Source organism: Sapajus apella, unplaced genomic scaffold (genome assembly GCF_009761245.1).
Source record: "Sapajus apella isolate SASKATOON/1434 unplaced genomic scaffold, GSC_monkey_1.0 scaffold4, whole genome shotgun sequence".
In the NCBI taxonomy this organism is placed as follows: domain Eukaryota; kingdom Metazoa; phylum Chordata; class Mammalia; order Primates; family Cebidae; genus Sapajus; species Sapajus apella.
In genome coordinates this window covers 16,870,482-16,888,821 of record NW_022436944.1, presented here as the reverse complement: position 1 = coordinate 16,888,821, position 18,340 = coordinate 16,870,482, and the positions used below count along the sequence as shown (strand labels likewise).

Here is an 18,340-nt window from a genome sequence, read left to right as displayed (position 1 = left end):
CAGTGTTAACTTTATCATCGTAGGCTAGGAAAGGATCTTTCTTTTAAGATATGTATGCTTCATCGATGTCCAGGACTCACTGAAGAGCATGCTTGTAGAAAAGACAAATTTGCAGACAAGTAAGTGAGAAGTGACAAAACTGAAAAGTACAAGCAATTGCACTTAAAAGTCCACTCAAGCCACAGTTTCTGTGTCTGGATTGCCAAATGTGAAAGCACTAAAGTGCCCTAGTTCTCAGAATTCTATTTAATTTTTAGAATAATGAGAATTAATCTTTTAACAGAGAGATGAATCATATTCCTCCTTTTGAGAATGAGCTTAGCTAACCTGGCTTTGTGTGGAAGTTTATTCATAGTGGAAATACGTGTATTTTTCATTTTTTTATACAAGTTCCATTTGATTTTCTACAAGCCACTTTTTTCTCTCTGTTTCATTGAGGACAAATATTTGTGGCTATACTTAGTGTTCCAGGAAGTTGCATGTCATCACTAAAATACCCAAGTGGGAAGAAGTGAGGTGAAGCTATTTTTCTCTTATTTTGGTCATGGCGGTACTTTTTGTTTAAGAAATAATTTCTTCATAACTTAAGAGTATTTCATGGATATCTTCTATGTGTAAAATAAAAATTAGAGCTAAATTGTCCCCCAAGTTATGAATTGAGAAAGAAAATATTTTCTGTAGTCAACTCTCCTATCCATACAAAAGGTGCTTTTGATTTTATTGAACACAAATACCAAACAACGGTATTTCAGTAGAAATATTTGCTTTGAACGTTTAATGTTTTTAAAATTTGCTTTTTAGATATAGCATGGAAGCCATTTGGAACTAATAGGAAGGGGAAAGTGAATGTTGGGGTGGGTGGCCACTGCCAAAGCCAGGCACAGGTGTGAGGACTTGTTTTTTTTTTTTTAAATAAACTGTGAGATACAGGAGATTCTGCCTCTTACAGATGGGGAAGCTGAGGTACAAAGAAATTAAGGCCCACCCAAACCTGCACAGTTAGACCCTGGCTTCTCAGCTCTGAATTATGCTTCTTACAATGAAAGTGTTGGGGACAATGATTGCAATGAAGGCCATCAAGTCAGTCCAGGCCCCCTTCCCATTTAGTATTTTTAACCATTTGAATTTGTGTGCCACTGGGTAGTGGAACAGTGTCCCACTGTTCTCACCTTACTCATGGAGTTTTCAATCTCCAGAATGTGAATTTAGGATGCTCTTAGGTCAAAATAGTTTACATCTGTATGATTTTTATGATCAGTCACTTCTGCCACAGCCTGTGCAACTTCAAAAGTCAGCCCTCTCTGTGGAGCCACTGTGCTTCAGGGTTATGTTTGGAAAGAAAATAATTTGTTTTTTGCACATAATTCTCTGTCCCACCTGGATTAGCCCAAAGATTTTTTTCTGTGCTCTGAGATTGGTAGCTTTAAATCTGAGAGTGACAGATATGATTAGGCAGTGTAGTTTTAAAGTGAAATGCAGATATACAGTTTCCATGTTACTGTTTCTCTATTATTTAAATTCTGCCTTGTTTTTTTCTCTTTAATGAAATGGAGAATACATATTTGGAAATGATTTGAAGGCAAAGGTTGTTTTTACACATTCTTGGAACGTGAACTCAGTTAAACGAATGACTACGTACATTCCCCTGTCATTTCCCCTTGACAGTCCTTTGGTTGTCTGCCTTTTTTATTGACTCTGTAGTGTTATCACATCAACATTTTACCTTTTGGTTGTGAGGTGTGACTGCTGGTTGGTCCATGGTTATAAAATAATTTATGGTGGGGAAGTTCATAATAAAGAACTTTTAAAGATTATCTTGTTTCTTTTTCATCACTGAATTTCATGCTTTTTTTTCCATTTGATTGTATATGGTCTATTTCTAATAAACTTAAGAATAACACATCTTCAAAGCACAGAACACATTTTAAAAACTCTTCAGTTACTTTCCAGGAGAACGTTCTTTGGAGAACGTCTCCCTTTTCCTAGCCATTTGATTTTTATTTTTTTAAAAAACAGGGTCTTCTTACATTGCCCAGGCTGTCATTCACAGGTCTGATCATAGCCTGCTATGTTCAGGCTATGGTCCCAAACTCCTTAGCTCAAAGCAGTCCTCTTGCATCAGCTTCCTGAGTAACAGGGGCTACAGGTGCACAGCACTAGACCCAGCCATGTGAATATTTCTTGATCAAGTATTTATGAAAAATTATAACAGCAAAATTTATCGATTGCAGGCTGCCTCCTTAGCTTTTCTAGAGAATATTTTATACTTTGTGAAGGAGTAATAAGAAAATCTTATTAACTGCTATGTGTTGTTAGAACCTGTGAGAATCCAGGAAGTATAATGCTCCTGGCTGAGGTAGGGTGGATGGGTGCTTCTTCAGATTGAGCTACAAGATAATATGCTTGGGGGATGACACAGATAATTGGAGTATGAGAAATTTTGTGGGGGACTGTCAGACAATTTGGGGGTTTAGGTGTCTCTGTGAGGAAAAGACTGAGACCAAATCTTGGATGCTCCCTGGGATTTTAATAAAATAAGCGTTGGTGAGCTCATGGTTATAAGAGGGGAAGGAGCTGTCCATTCAGCTGTATTAGGTATATCTGCCAGCATTGGAGTTTGCTTGGTTAGAAGAGAAAGTGGAAGATAAGAAACCAGTTAGGGAATGACTGCAGTCATTTTAAGTGAGAAGCAATAAGGGATCTGAAATTACATGGGAGGGTAGTAATAGCTGAGACCATTGTGGAGGTGAAATCACTGTGTCGTGCGGTGGAGAGGGAGGAGAGGAGACTGAGCTTTCATTCCTGGGAAGGGAAGTCTGAGGAGAGAAGCAGGTTGGGCAGATAGAAAGGTGAATTTGGCTTATTGGTTTACAAAGTTTTTATTTGATATAGCTTAGATAGATTTTTATTTTATTCTTTTTCATTTAGGTTTTAAATATTTCTCATAGCCTTATCTGTCATTAACCAGAACATTCTGAATATGCTTTGTAAACACTTAAGGAGCTCTTATTTTGGATAGCATTGATGGAAATGCTGGTTTTCTTACTTAAAAAGAGCATTTTTCTTATTTTGCACCTAACTACTTTCATACTATTAGTCAGATAAAAACTACACTTGGCCATGACATTTTTTTTTTTATAGTCGCATGTTTTTCTTAACAAGAAAGTGAATTTGATGTGGATTGAAATTGGTTTTTATGAGGATTGCCTTCTCATGCAGTCAAGATGATATCAGAGCTAATATTCCTTTAGAAAGATAGTAGTTAAAAGTAGAACATAACAGCTTGAAAAAAGCTGCAAGTTAAATGTAGAGACTCTTTTAGCTTAGAAAACAACATTGAGGCTGGGCGTGGTGGCTCATGCCTTTAATCCCAGCACTTTGGGAGGCTGAAATGGGCGAATCACTAGAGGTCTGGAGTTTGGCACCAGCCTAGCCAACATGGTGAAACTCTGTCTTTACTAAAAATATAAAAATTAGCCAGGCGTGCTGGCGGGTTCCTGTTATCTCAGCTACCTGGGAGGCTGAGGCAGGAGAATCACTTAAACCCTGGAGGTGGAGATTGCAGTGAGCTGAGGTCACGCCACTGCACTCCAGCCTGGGTGACAAGAGTAAGACTCTGTCTCAAACAAAACAAAACAAAACAAAACAAAAAAGAAAACAGAACATCAAGCATTTAAGTAATATGTAATATTGTATGGATATGATGAGGGCCATGTTTTCTTGGTGTTCATATGTGTCAGGAAATGGAATGACAGGAAATAATCCCTTTGTCACATACTTTTGGGGCAGGTGTAGCAGGTCCTCAAATGATGGAGGATTTGGGAGAGAAGGGAGAAGTAGTGCAGGTGTGAGCTTCCCTTGCCAGGCTGATACCATGGGGATTAAGGCTGGTGAGGCTGATAAAGAACAGATTTACTCCCTGGTCTTAAGTCCTGTGTCATAGGTCCCCAAAACATGATACAGTGTTTGGGAAGTGGAGTGAAGTGCCCAGTGGCCATGACTGTGACCATGAGAGAAGCCATGGAATCATACAATGAACACCTTCAAAAAGGAACAAGTAGTCTCATAAGCTTTATCTGTAAGAATACTTGTCATAAATTTTGCTGTTTATTGAGGTGGGCCTGTTTTTATAACATGCCTTTCATACTTGTACCCAACTTTTATTGAAGCAGGGGGAGATAGGAATGCAGTAACATCTTGTATTTCCTCAAAATCTTGAGACTGCTTTGGGGAGCACTTTTTTGTTTCTTTCTGTAGCTGGTTTGCATGTAATATTTATAACATACATTTACTGCAGAGAAATTAATATGGCATTTATCATTTTGTACAAGCAGTACTATAAAGAGGTTAAAACATTTTGAAAAGTGACCTGTGGGAAAGGAAAGCTACATTTTGTAAAAGTGGTTTTTTTGATGGGGATGTCTTGTCATGAAACGGTAATCCACATGCCATTGGAGTCTTGTGGAAAATAGGTGACCAAAAGGAAGTAATGGCTTTTACTGCTGCAGACTGCACAATAGCAAACACACAGACCCTCACAGTGCTGCTTACCCAGAAGAAATCCCATGTCATTTTTGGGGGCTGATCTGTTACATTTGTAATTTGTGTAATATTATCTCTTGATGTTACAGGTATTTTTTATGTTTATTGATACTTTTTCTCCAGAGTTAGTTAAAAGGTACAGATGGCAGCAATAGGGTTAAGGATAGAACACAGAACTAATGACACATAGTTTACTAACATCATCAAGTAGAAGCACAGCTTTGTGTGACGGTGTTTTCTAGAATTTCTGAATTCTTTAGATTGTTAGATAAATCCAGTGTATCATGAGTTTCTCATTTGTAGTTGCCCAAAGAAAGAGAAAAGAAACCATTAAAATTGGGCTTATTCAGTAAAAGGCTTATTGGCTATGGGATGGTTTTAGATGAGGACTGATACAGGCACTCAGCTTTGTAACCAGGACTGGGTTTGTACCATGTCTTCAGTGTGTCTTCCATGGTATCAATTTCAACTCATAGGGTGCTCTAGGCTCTCTCCCTATGAGAGCCAGATGAAAGAAGTGCTTCTAGACTTTATATCTTCGTGGTATACCCTCCAGATAATGTTTTCAGAAGCTGAGAACTTGCTCTCATTAGGTCAAATTGGATCATATTCCATCTCAGCTTGGGGCCAGTGGAATCGGACATGCTGATTGCCTAGAGTCAATTATGGCTGGTCCCTTATGTGGGAGATGGGGTCAGCTGCATATGATAGCTGCATGGTTGAGAATAGGACAAAATGAGTTTCCCAAAGGAAAAGTTTTGCTTCTGTTTCTGAGAAAAAGGATGGAGGCTGAAAATGACGAACAAATGAGCACTAGGGATGACAGTATTTTGTAAAAGACCATTGCAGGTTTCACCAACCTCAGTGGGTAGATGTCAGTGTGTAATCTTTTTTTGTTTTTTTGAAATGGAGTCTCACTGTTGCCCAGGCTGGAGTACAGTTCACAGATCTTGGCTCACTGCAACTCCCGCTTACTGTGTTCAAGTGATTCTCCTGCGTCGGCCTCCCGAATAGCTGGTACTAAAGGCATGTGCCACCATGCCTGGCTAATTTTTTTGTTTTTGTTTTTGTTTTTTTTTGGTAGAAATGGGGTTTCACCATATTGGACAGGCTGGTCTCAAACTTCTGACCTTGTGATCCACCTGCCTCGGCCTCCCAAAGTGCTGGGATTACAAGTGGGAGCCACTGTGCCCAGCCGTGTAATCTTTTTATATGATTATGATCTTTCTATGACTTGTTTCTTGATTACTCTTATCTCAAAATATTCCTTTTATAAAAACACTTTAAACCATTTTGTATAGGTAGTTGAATCACGTATGCATGAAAACAGAATGTAAGGATTCCTGTTAAAGGGAGATTTTTAGTTGTTGTCATGAGTCACTTTTCATTACCTTTCTGTGAGATTGCTGCATTCCACATGTTACAGAGCAGCCATTGGCATATTCCATCCACAAGCATATTTTCTTTTCAATGGTGGCCCAGCAATGTAAAAACTTTGTGACTTTTTGTTTCTTGAAAAGTAAGGAAATAATTGACTAGAGCTAAGAGTCCTTTGGCCCCTCTTGGTGAGGCATAGGCTCTCAGCACACCATTGTCATTAGCTTCCCCTGTTCCTCGCAGTTGTGTTTATAGTGCCTTCTGCAGGCCCCTGAGTTGTAAGCTTGGTGGGCACCCTGAACCACTGGTGTGCCTGCACCATAGCTTTATCTACAAAAGGACGTGGAAAGTCGTTTTAGGGGGTGATCTGTTATAGTTGTAATTTGTATAATGTTATCTCTTGATGTTAAAGGTAATTTTCATATTGATTGATACTTTGTCTCCAGAGTTAGATAAAAGCTATAGATGGCAGCCATAGGTTTAAGGATAGAACACAGAACTAATGACACATACTTGACTAACATCATCAGGTATAAGCACAGCTTTGTGTGAGGGTGTTTTCTAGAATTTCTGAATTCTTTAGATTACACTGTTAGAATAATCTAAAGATTACTGTTGCCCACCTACACTAGTGCTAGTGATCTCTGGGAAGTTTCTGGGTTAATTTGTTATTGCCAGTGGTCTGCCACTTGGTTTTTAGTTATTACTCTGGACCTGAAAGTTCTAATAGGCAGTAACTGTTACTCAACTCTTACTTCACAATATCTTTATCTACATTACATGTTGCTTCCTGAAAAATCTTTTGCATTGCTATTCTACTTTAGCACAGGTTTACAAAGGCATTTCTCGGTGCTACTCACTTCTCTTTTTTACTTTCATTTTTTAAGAGGGCCCAGTTGGGGGCATTCAAAACCCTAATATTTACTCATTTGTCCTGGTCAATGTAAGTTGTAAAGAATAAACACAGCCTTTTTTTTTTTTTGCAGATGTGGTTAGCTAAACAATTTTAACAAGCTTAGTTTACCAAGCACATTTGTGATAGCAGAGCAATTTTCGTTTTTTTTTTTTTTTTTTTTTTTGAGAAAGGCCAATTGATCCAGAATTGGAAACTGTCAGTGCAGTTGAAAGTAGATATTGAGGGGGAACAAACCTGTTTAGCTCTTCCTCAATTTAGGGTATTTTTTTGTGAGTTTTGCCTAAAATACTGATGAGGGTATAGAGCATATGAAGTACTTTTGTTTCTTTTCTTTTTTCTTTTTATTTTTGACACAGGGTCTTGCTCTATTGCTTAGGCTGGAGTGCAGTAGCACAATCATGGCTCAGTGCAACCTTTGCCTCTTAGGCCCAGGTGATCATCCCACCTCAGCCTCCCTAGTAACTGGGACTATATTTGTATGCCACCATGTCTGGGTAATTTTATTTTTGGTGGAGGCAGAGTTTCACCATGTTGCCTAGGCTGGTCTTGAACTCCTGAACTTAAGTGATCTGCCCACCTTTGCCTCCAAAAGTATTGGGGTTATAGGCGTGAGCCACTATGCCCAATCTGCAGTACTTATTCTGAAAAGTCATTGGCAGAATTTTTTAATTCTCTATGTAACTGTCTCCCTTGTATTAGCATGCATAATTGATCATAGAAAGAAACCACCTATGTCTTGGCTGTGAGGAAATCTGGTAATGTTTTCTCAAATGTTGATTATTAAGAAAAAAAAGTATTACAAAATTTCTTTATTAGTATATAGACAGTAAAGAATGAAATAGATACACACATTACTTATAAAGATATTTTGAAAGAACATTTGAAAAATGGATGAGTGTCTTCTAGCCAGTTAATAGCAGAGAAATAGTTTAGTTTGAGTAGCTCATAAGCCAGTAACCATATGCCATATCTCTAGATGTAAAATTCACCTGTTTTTCCAGAAAAGATGATGTGTGAATTTTTGAATTTTCATTTTATGTGTTATTTTGCACAAATTCATGAAATTTTAGATGAGAAAAATCAAGTTCATTTGCTTTCTAAGAAAATGGTCTCCTTTCCTATTCCCCAGTAGAATAATATATGTTCTAGGGTGTGAGTGTGACTTTTTCCACAATCACTTATTTTTCCCATACTGTTGAACAGGGGAAGTTGCTAATAACATATGCCAATATTTAGTTTCTCTTGGTAGAGCCTACTTAAAACTATTCTAACACCAGAACCCCAGGCTCATTAAATGGCATGATAAATCTTTGTAGAAGACATATCTAGCATATATAATATCCTCAAAGCGCATCAGATAAAATTTTTTTCTTGCTAAGTATACAATTAATATCCCTTTTCCTTTGCAGTGCCTTGAAATAAACCAGTAAGGGGTTTCTTAAGTGATTTTATGGGTGTCTGCTTATCTTGCTCTTCAAATCAAGAGAAAACAACTTTTTTGTTGCAAACAGCCCTCTAGCCCTTCATCAATCTGTGCCTGCTTTTAAGTTGGGTTTTAAGTACAGTGTGGAAAACAATTACAGACTAGATTCTCGTGTTTAGAGAAAGACAACGCCTGAGTTAATTGTCTTTGATTACTTCCTATTTATTTACTATTTAAATTTCTACATTAACTGACCACACTAGTGGTTATAAACTTAAACCTATTTTAATAGAATAGAATTGAATAATTGTATGTATTTTTTTTTTTATTAACTGAGAATAGAAAGGTCAGTATTAGGAGAGAAATTACTGATGGATATGTTTTCTTTAATGTTACAAAAAGGATGGAAACTTACATGAATTTTATTGAACTAAATTGGATAGTAATGATAGAGATGTTACTTATGATGAGGCACATATTTCTTCATTTCTGTTATGTAATTGGTGACAACATGCACACATGGTCTTTATTTGGAAGAGGGTAGGAACTCACAAAGTCTCTGTGCTTTCAAGCATTGTATTTCCTCTTTTGGTTTTGGAAGTTTCTAGTTCATTCTGAGCTTTTAATGGGACGTGCAGTTTCTTACATAAGATTTCCCTAAATGGCTGGCATAGAAAGAAATAAATAATAGGGTCCAGGCATACATTTGCAGCAGAGAGTAGCAGAGTGAATTCTTTCATATACAGCAAGATTTCTTTTGACTGGCAGCTGTAATGATCTTCGGTCTGACTCTTTGTGTAGGGGATTCTGGCAATGTGGTAAGGTACAAAACAGACAAAAAACACGAACATGATGCTGAATATGTTGCGGCTGGATTTCTTTTTGACCGACATGGAATTCCGTCTTGACTTAAGGTGGGACTTAAAGATTTTCCTCGTGATAGCAGTATAGAAAATGATTAACAAAAGAAACACAATCCAGAAAATCCCCACGAAGATGTAGTTTGATGCTTTGTGCCACTTCCGTCCCAGTTCATTTTTCAGCTCTATACATTTTATACGTGTAACCTCCCTAACACTCTGATTGGTCAGAATAATATTTGGAACAGCAAGGAGGAGCATGAGCATCCATACTATCACTGACAGGAGTTTGCTGTAACTCACTGATTGGATGAAAGAAGTCCAAAGAGGCTTTACAATTTTATAATATCTGTCAAAGCTGATGAGCCCAAAGAACACAATGCTGACATACATGTTGACGTAGAAGAGCACGGCAGAGACCCTGCACACAAATACGTTCAGCTGCCAGGGGCCAAGGCCCGAGTCGCCAAGGATCTTGAAAGGAAAAGTCAGGCTCATCACAAAGTCAGCAATAACAATGTTTTTGAGATAGACAATGAAACTCTTAGAGCTGGGCACGTAAAAGAATATCCATCCTGACACTCCATTGAGTAGGATTCCCGCAATGAAGACCACACAGTACAGCACAGGAATGATCTGCTGAGTGATTAGGATGTTCTGAAAGCAGGATTCATTTGGAGGCTGTGTGGAGGTCGAATTGATCATCTTGTAACTTCTGAAGGCAGAGGCCTGAAAAGATACGTGAACTAGTCACTCACAGGGCACTTATGGCCTCTAAGATACTTGCTGAATAGTAAGGCAGAGAACAATGAATATAGTCAAATCTACCAATTTTTGAAGCCAACTTTTTACTCTGTGTAAGTTAGACACTCCTCCCTCCCCCGCCTCTGTTTTTCCCTTTCTTTTGACCCTCCTTTTCTCCCTTCCCTCTCTCTTTCCCCTTTTACCCACTTCCCACTTCCTCCTTTTTTCTTTCTCCCTTCTCCCCCGCCCCCTGCTTTCCCTGCCTCTTCCTTCCTTTTCTTCTTTCTTCCTTTTTTTTGGGCAATGGAGAGGGAAGAATGGAGCAGACAGGTGGCAGTAAAGAGAAACTGAAGCAGCAGGGCAGTGTGAGACCTTCTAGGTAATGTGGAGACCAGCATGTCCCTAAAATAATAGTGGTTCCCTGTAAAACTTCAGAGTTCTAGGAAACACTCATTTAGGTATAATCTTAAAAGGTAGTAACTGTAAAAGCAGTATTAATGTCTTATTTTATTCAGAATTCCATGTATAATGTATTTTTTAAACGTATGTTAGAAATAGGATTTTTTCTAAAAAATTTTTTTATAGATTCATAAAAATCATTCTAAATATTTACATATTAAGTGCTATTCAGACAGATTTTCTTTTAAAAAAGCATACTCTACATATATGTTGGACATAAGACTGTGTAAAAAGCATACACATTCAAATGTTAACTGACATTTTTGGTATGGGATTATGCACACCTTTTAAATATTGAGCTTTTCTGGTTTTTTTTTCCCATTGAAAAACTGATTTCCATTATTTTTATAAATTAGAAAACATGATAAAAAGTACTTTAAACATCTGAAACATGCTTCCCAAAGTACATTCTACATCTGTGCTGTTCAATGTGGTAGCCACTAGCCATGTGTGAGTATTGAGCACTTGAAATATGGCCAACCCAGATTGAGATGTTCTGTAAGTATAAAATGTACACTAGACTTTGCAGACTTGGCATGAAAATAATGAAAAATATCTCAATAATTTTAATATTGACCACATGTTGAAGTAGTATTTTAGAAAAACTGTATTAAATATATTATTAATCTTAAATTTCACCTAATTTTCCTTTTTAAGACTCTGGCTACTAGAAAATTTTAAATTACATATGTGGTTCACATTATGTTTTTATTGGACAGTGCTGTGCTAGGTGTTATCCAGAACTTCTATTCTTTAGGAATCCTGTATATTGTTCACTGATATCGGAAGTGTTGATTTAGGGCAGAGGGAAGACTAGAATTAAATTCGAAAGGTTATTTGATATATTGGAACAAATGTTTACTGCCCATCTTATATGTGAGTAATACCAATATCCTGCCTAAAACCCTTTAGGAGTCTGTCCTTGCCCTCAGCAGAACGTCTTAAGTCTGTAATGTTGAAGTCCCTTCTTGATCTGCCTCCTGCTTCCTCCACTCCCAGCACTGAATTTCTTCCTTCCTGGGCCCTTCTGCCTTCTTTTAGGTTCTATGATTTCTGTCAGCTTGGATCTTTGCACAGACTTTGATTTGTGTGGAAAACTGTTTCCATACATTCTTGGCTGGCTAACTTCTCTTCATCCTCAAGGCCTCAGCTTAGCTGTCACCCTCCTTAGGAAACCTCACCTTTCCGAGACTTGTTTGGGGTGGATTGGGTGTGTGCTTATCATCCTGTGTCTTCCTCCTATCACAACACTCCTCTCTCCAGCTGTTTGTTTCTTCCTCTACTACAAGCTCCTTCAGAGGACAGAGAACATGTCATTTTTTTTTTTTTTTACCATTGTATTCTTTGCATAATAATTAGGACATTAGATAGTTAAAATATTTGTGAAATAAATGAGTATGTACTCTGGCAATACAAGGCATGAATCCTTGCTCTTAAGATTTATTTAGGGATCATGGGAAGGAAAGATTGTGGAGATGGTGGGTACCTTGATGTCAGAGAATGCATCTTTTTCGTCTGTATTTGTGGTGCCAGCACAGTGCTTATCACAGTGAATGACAAACTAGGTCAATAAATGTAAGCGTGACAAAAGGATGTTTGGAAACATGGAATATGAAATACAGTCACATTCCACACAAAATTATTACATCCATGTAAACTTGTGTGCTACTTCCTACACAAGAATATCTTCTTTCTGCATATTTTCCTTTCCTGTGTGCTTCCGTTTTGCTTTATGGCAAAACTAGCAATATTGATAGCCACTTGATTTTGTCAGTTCTATGGACTTGCTATAGAAGGAATGAGTACCCCAGATCACTTGCTCCGCAAAACCTTTCACTGGCACTATTCCTCCCCTTCCCTCTAGCCTTGTGTGCTTGGCTCTGGGCATAGTGGGTTTGTACTCATTTGCTTCTTTATAGGTCTTCTATGGCCTTTCTGCATATCAGCCTGTTTCATATTTTAAATATGGGGAGAGGGAGCACATTTTTTATTTTTAACTGTCTACTGTGACTAAGAGTTTGTGTCTGGTAACTAATTTCTCTGGTAACTGTCTCCTGACAGTTAGATGCATTTTGGTTTAAATGCCAGTCTTGCAGGGCTTGAGAGAATGCACGCTGCTGTATTTCCAGGTCTAATTTGGTTTCCCAGTCCTAGGCACACAACCCCCCAGTGCCTTGTCATTGGTAGATGCTGGGTACTTGTGGGATTCACTTTAGTTTAAAATATAAAATAAACTGTAGATGTTATTTTGAGGAATAGAAATATTAACTATGTAATATACAATTATGTAGTGAAATAGTGAATAATTTCCCAGAAATAATTTAATGAGAGCCAAATTCCTTTCCTTTTAGAAATATAGAAACCACTATTTATAGAAATAGCAAAGAATCCCAGAAATGATTTAATGAGAGACATAATTCCTTTTCTTATAGAAACCCTTATAAAATTATTTTCTCAGAGTCTTGTATCTTTAATATTTCTGAGGTACAATATTGCTGCATGTGGCCTGTTGCTGCAGGTCCAGAACTCTGCTCTCCAATTCCTCAGGGTGCTGGGAATCTGCATGCATATGCTCTGGTCATATGCACCATTCCCCTTCACTGCTCCCACCACTTTGAGTTGGATAGAAGGGGCTGGCTGACCTAGGTAAACTTCTAAAGCAGCTTTGCCTCCTGAAATGGAGTGAATGCACACAGCTTACCTGGATCCTTTCCCCAGACACTTTACTGCTATTTTGGCAGCTTTGATGCAATTGCAGATGGGACTCCATTTTAGGATGAAAGGTTTAGATATGCTAGTTGGGTGCATCTGCTACGCCGTGCCACTGTCTGGTTTGATACAGCAGAGGCTCAGACCGAGACAAATTTATTCATCTTAAAGGAACAAACTAAAGATAAATTTGAAGATACTCTTGGTAGTAATTTTTGAACTCTTAAATATTGCTTTTTCTTTTCTTTTTTTTTTTTAAAGCAGTGGTGTTAATGGTAAGGGCATTCTATCCTATGGGTTCATTCCCTGAGGCTCATGTCTGAGAGCATGGTAGCCTTTTCTGTAGGGCAGATCAGACCAGTAATAGACTGAGAGATGTGTGGAAAAGGAGCTCTCTTAAGGCAAGTGAAACCAAATTATATATTCAGACCAAAAGGCAGGAATATGTGTTGTATGAAAATCAGGACAAAATCATTAAAAAAGACATGCATCATTTTGACCTTGACCTCAGTCTCCTCTCCTTACCTTTAGTATAGATTGAGATGGTTTACTGTCCTGATACAGGAACTTAAAGACACTTCAAATCTTTTCACTAATGAAGGAAATAGTTTTATCCTCATGTTGATACAAACAATGTAAAAATAAATAAGAATCAAAAGAATCAGAAAAGAAGCTCTTGGTGTGCTCAGTAACCTTCCTTTCCCTGCCCACTTCTCACTCAGTTTATTCATTGTTTCTTACCAGTTTATGCCAGTCCATTAAAAATGAGAGGTAGGCAACAGCAAAAATATTAAGAGATGAACAAGACTTCTGGATGATGATTAACTGGATTACTGGGTAAGCAGGCATTCTGGTGAGCCAGTTTGTATAGGTGTCTGTCTGTGGAGCCCTGCTCATTGATAGTTACTTCTGATGTTATCACTGAATTTCTGTAGTGAAAGTTGTCAAAAATTCTAGAGATCACATTTAAGAAAGATTTATATACATAGCTAAACTTTTTAAAAAGGGTTACTGTAACAGTGTAAGTCTTAAAATTTTCTTAGGTGAAACTCTGCCTTGTTTCACAAATCTAGATACATGAGAATGAAGTGGTTTGAAATGTTTTAGCCTATATTGTCTACTAACACTTTGGTAACATACTATCGTCTTTGGTAACATAATTAAAGAACATGGGAGAATGAGATTTATGAGGCCAAAAGACAATTATTAAAGTGTAGTAGGAACATTTTGTAGATTGCTTTCCTTCTACCAATTTTTATTTGCACAGCTAGAAAGAATGTCAGTGCCAGATTCAATCTGATTTAGATAGTGAGTGTGCTTGTCCCTTAGCACAGTGTAATACCTTAAGATTGTGCTGCATGAGGTGTTTTCAAGTTGTCATGTATTACTTATAACCTCAGGGTTCTCTCTTTGGACAGAATTTAATTGATACAAGGCTATGCAAAGCAATGCTCACTCCAGAAATACATTAATCTTAATGAAAGCATGCTTAGTCAGCTCTGAGTTCATTAATCATCTGTGTAATTGTATACCATGACCTACTTTCCTCTTGTATTAGACCACCTTCTACCATCCTAATTGTGAGCTGTAAGTTTTTCTCTGAAGAAAAGAATTATTCCTTCATAGCACTTTGATGAAATCAACAAAGCTCTTGATAGTACTTGAGAGATTTAAAAAATTACCTTTTTAAATTTTTTTGCATAATATGAAGCCTCTTTTCAATGAAGTAATTTTGCCCAGTGAGTGCTTGTCGTCTTGAAGTGGCCAAAGTGATTTTTATTTGAAGATCCTGCATTACAGGAAAGAAAAAAAACAAACAAACAAGAATTAAGTGAGCACCAGACTTTCTATTGGGGAAATATGTCTGTACTTCTTAAATTCCAACTTGTATAATTGTGAAATACTTCAACATGTGCATTTGTTGTTTCATTGTATTTGCTGTTTGTTGTCAGTATTGATAATTATTGATTTGGTTTTAGCCTCTTGTAGGAACTTAAACCCTTTGAGAGCTTGGGCATGAAGTGGTTTTGGTTATTGGTTTATATTCCACCCCTCCCTTGGATATGGATGCTCAAATCAGTTTATCAAATGACTGAATATAACAATCCATCCTCTTAGCCAAGAAATCATAGGTCTGATTGCAGGTGGGTTTTTTCATTGTTTTGTTTTTTTAAAAACCTTTGTCTTATTGATATTTTGGGCCAGCTAATTATTTGTTTTGGGGAGCTGTCCTCTGCATTGTAAGATGTTTAGCAACATTTCTGACTTCTGCCTTCTAGACACCAGAAACCCCCTGCCTAAGTTAGGGTAATCAAAAATGTTTCAAGACTTTGCCAGATGTCCTCTGAGGGACAAAATTGCCCTCATTTGATTACCACCAGTCTAATGAGACTAACGTGTGGACTTTGCAGAGATAACACCTGAAAGCCATGTGGTCTGATAGGAAGAGGATAGGTTTAAGCAAAAGTGTCATTGGATTTGGTTCTGCCTTGGTCTAGGTTTTCATATTTCTGAATTCTTTAAATCAGTGCTCCTCAAACTTTAAGGTGCATACACATTACCTGGGATCTTGCTAAAATGAGGACTGAGATTCCTTATGTCTGGAGTTTGGCATGTGATATGGTTTGGCCCTGTGTCCTCACCCAAATCTGATTTTGTAGCTCCCATAATTCCCATGTGTTGTGGGAGGGACCCAGTGGGAGATGATTGAATTATGGGGGTGGGTGTATGTGTGCTGTTCTCATGATAGTGAATGGGTCTCACAAGATCTGATGATTTTAAAAATGGAAGTTGCCCTGCACAAGCTCTCTTCTCTTGCCTGCTGCCATGTAAGACGTACCTTTCACCTTCCACCATGATTGTGAGGCCTCATGCCACATGAAATTGTAAGTCCCATAAACCTCTTTCATTTGTAAATTGTCCTGTTTCAGGTATGTCTTTGTCCGCAGCATGAAAAGGGACTAATACAATAAATTGGTACCAGTAGAGTGGGATGTTGCTGAAAAGATACCTGAAAATATGGAAGTGACTTTGGAACTGGGTAACAGGCTGAGGCTGGAACAGTTTGGAGGGCTTAGAAGAAGACAGGAAAATGTGGGAAAGTTTGAAACTTCCTAGAGATTTGTTGAATGGCTTTGCCCAAAATGCTGATAGTGATATGGACTTTAAAGTTCATGCTGAGGTGGTCTCAGATGGAAATGAGGAACTTCTTGGGAACTGGAGCAAAAGTCACTCTTACTATGTCTTAGCAAAGAGACTGGTGGTATTTTGCCTTTACCCCAGAGATTGTGGAACATTAAACTTGAGGGAGATGATTTAGGGTATCTAATGGAAGAAATTTCTAAGTAGCAAAGCATTCAAGAGGTGACTTGGGTGCTGTTAAAGGCATTCAGTTTGATAAGGGAAGCAGAACATAAATGTTCAGGAAATTTCCAGCCTGACAATGCGATAGAAAAGAAAATCCCATTTTCTGATGAGAAATTCAAGCTGGGTATGCAATGATAAGCTGAAAGTTAATCCCCAAGACAATGGGAAAATGTATCCAGGGCATGTCAGAGGTCTTCATGGCAGGCCTAGAAGGAAAAGGTGACTTCATGGGCCCCACCTTGGGTCTCTGTGGTGTGTGCAGCCTAGGGACTTGGTGTGCTGTGTCCCTTGGTGTGCTGCTCTAGTGTGGCTAAAAGGGGCCAACATAGGGCTTGGGCCATGGCTTCAAAGGGTGCAAGCCTCAAGCCTTGGCAACCTCCATGTGGTGTTGAGCCTGCGATTGCACAGAAGTCAAGAATTTGGGTTTCAGGACCTCCACCTAGATTTCAGAAGATGTGTGGAAATGCCTGGATGTCTGGGCAGAAGTTTGCTGTGGGGGCGGGGCTCTTTGGAGAACCTCTGCTAGGGCAGTATGGAAGGAAAATGTGGGGTTGGAGCCTCCACACAGAGTTCCTCCTGGGGCACCATCTAGTGGAGCTGTGAGAGGAGGGCCACCATCTTCCAGACTCCAGAATGGTAGACCCACTGACAGCTTGCACCATTGGCCTGGAAAAGCTGCATACACTCAATGCCAGCCCATGAAACAGCCAGGAGGGTGGCTGTACCCTGTAAAGCCACAGAGGTGGAGCTGCCCAAGACCATGGGAACCCACCTCTTGCATTGTGTGACCTGGGTGTGAGACGTGGTGTCAAAGGAGATCATTTGGAACTGTAAGATTTGACTGCCCTGCTGGATTTTGGATTTAGGTAGGGCTTGTAGCCTCGTTGTTTTGGCCAGTTCCTCTCATTTAGAATGGCTGTACTTACCCAATGCCTGTACCCCTATTGTATCTAGGAAGTAACTAACTTGCTTTTGATTTTGCAGGCTCATAGGCAGAGGGACTTGCTTTGTCTCAGATGAGACTTTGGACTGTGGACTTTTGAGTTAATGCTGAAATGAATTGAGGCATTGGGGGACTGTTGGGAAGACATGATTTGTTTTGAAATATGAAGATGTGAGATTTGGGAGGGGCCAGGGATGGAAGATATGGTTTGGCTCTGTGTCCCCACTCAACTCTCATCTTGTGTCTCCTATAACTGCCATGTGTTGTGGGAGGGACCTGGTGGGAGATGATTGAATTATGGAAGTAGGTCTTTCTGTGCTGTTCCTGTGATAGTAAATGGGTCTCATGAGATCTGATGGTTTTAAAAATGGGAGTTGTCCAGAACAAGCTCTCTTTCCTTGTCTGCTGCCATGTGAGATGTGCCTTTCACCTTCTACCATGATTGTGAGGCCTCCTCAGCCATGTGAAACTGTAAGTCCAGTCAACCTCTTTCTTTTGTAAATTTCCCAGTCTCAAGTGTGTCTTTATCAGCAGTGTGAAAATAGCTAATACAGCATCATATGCTGCTGGCCCATGTACTACTCTGTGAGTTAGCTAAATGGTGATGAGAGCGAAATATTTTTGTTGTAGTTGGGACTTTAGACAAAAATTATATTCCAGGTAGCCCTTAAATCTAGGATCTTTGACCAAGTTTATTCATTACATTTCATCATAATCTTCCTATCCTTATGGTCTCTTGGAAATGTAAATAAGTATTTTATACCTACTTGAGAGGTGGTGATTGTGATCATCTTATATTTACTTAGAATATTCCTAAAAGATCATGAAGTTTTCTTTGGAACAAAGGAGATTAAGTTCTGCATGGAGTAATAATCTCAATGGCCTAGGGCAGTAGGGAACATGTGCTGGTTGTAAATGATATACTCTAATCTCACAACATTGATGCTTTTATTGAAAAGTCAAAAAAAAAAAAAAAAGATGTCAGCAAGATTGCAGAAAAA

General features: G+C 38.5%; 2 protein-coding genes across 13 annotated transcripts in view; one reads left to right on the top strand and one right to left on the bottom strand.

Moving 5' to 3' along the window:
* MED12L (mediator complex subunit 12L) overlaps positions 1–18,340 on the top strand; it is a 363,897-nt gene that overhangs the window by 131,633 nt on the left and 213,924 nt on the right. The window lies entirely within an intron of this gene.
* The window catches only part of P2RY14 (purinergic receptor P2Y14), a 63,723-nt gene continuing 53,010 nt past the window's right edge, over positions 7,628–18,340 (bottom strand). For 3 of the 6 annotated variants that reach the window (XM_032263189.1, XM_032263198.1, XM_032263182.1), the window contains 2 exons: positions 14,713–14,819; positions 7,628–9,904 (listed from right to left, as the gene is read on the bottom strand). In XM_032263189.1, the coding sequence (XP_032119080.1) occupies positions 8,807–9,823 (1,017 nt within the window). In that variant the 5' untranslated portion in view covers positions 9,824–9,904; positions 14,713–14,819 and the 3' untranslated portion in view covers positions 7,628–8,806. Of the gene's footprint in view, positions 9,905–11,502; positions 11,522–14,712; positions 14,820–18,340 lie in introns of those variants that run through there. The other 3 variants (XM_032263213.1, XM_032263204.1, XM_032263221.1) reach the window with 2 other exon arrangements.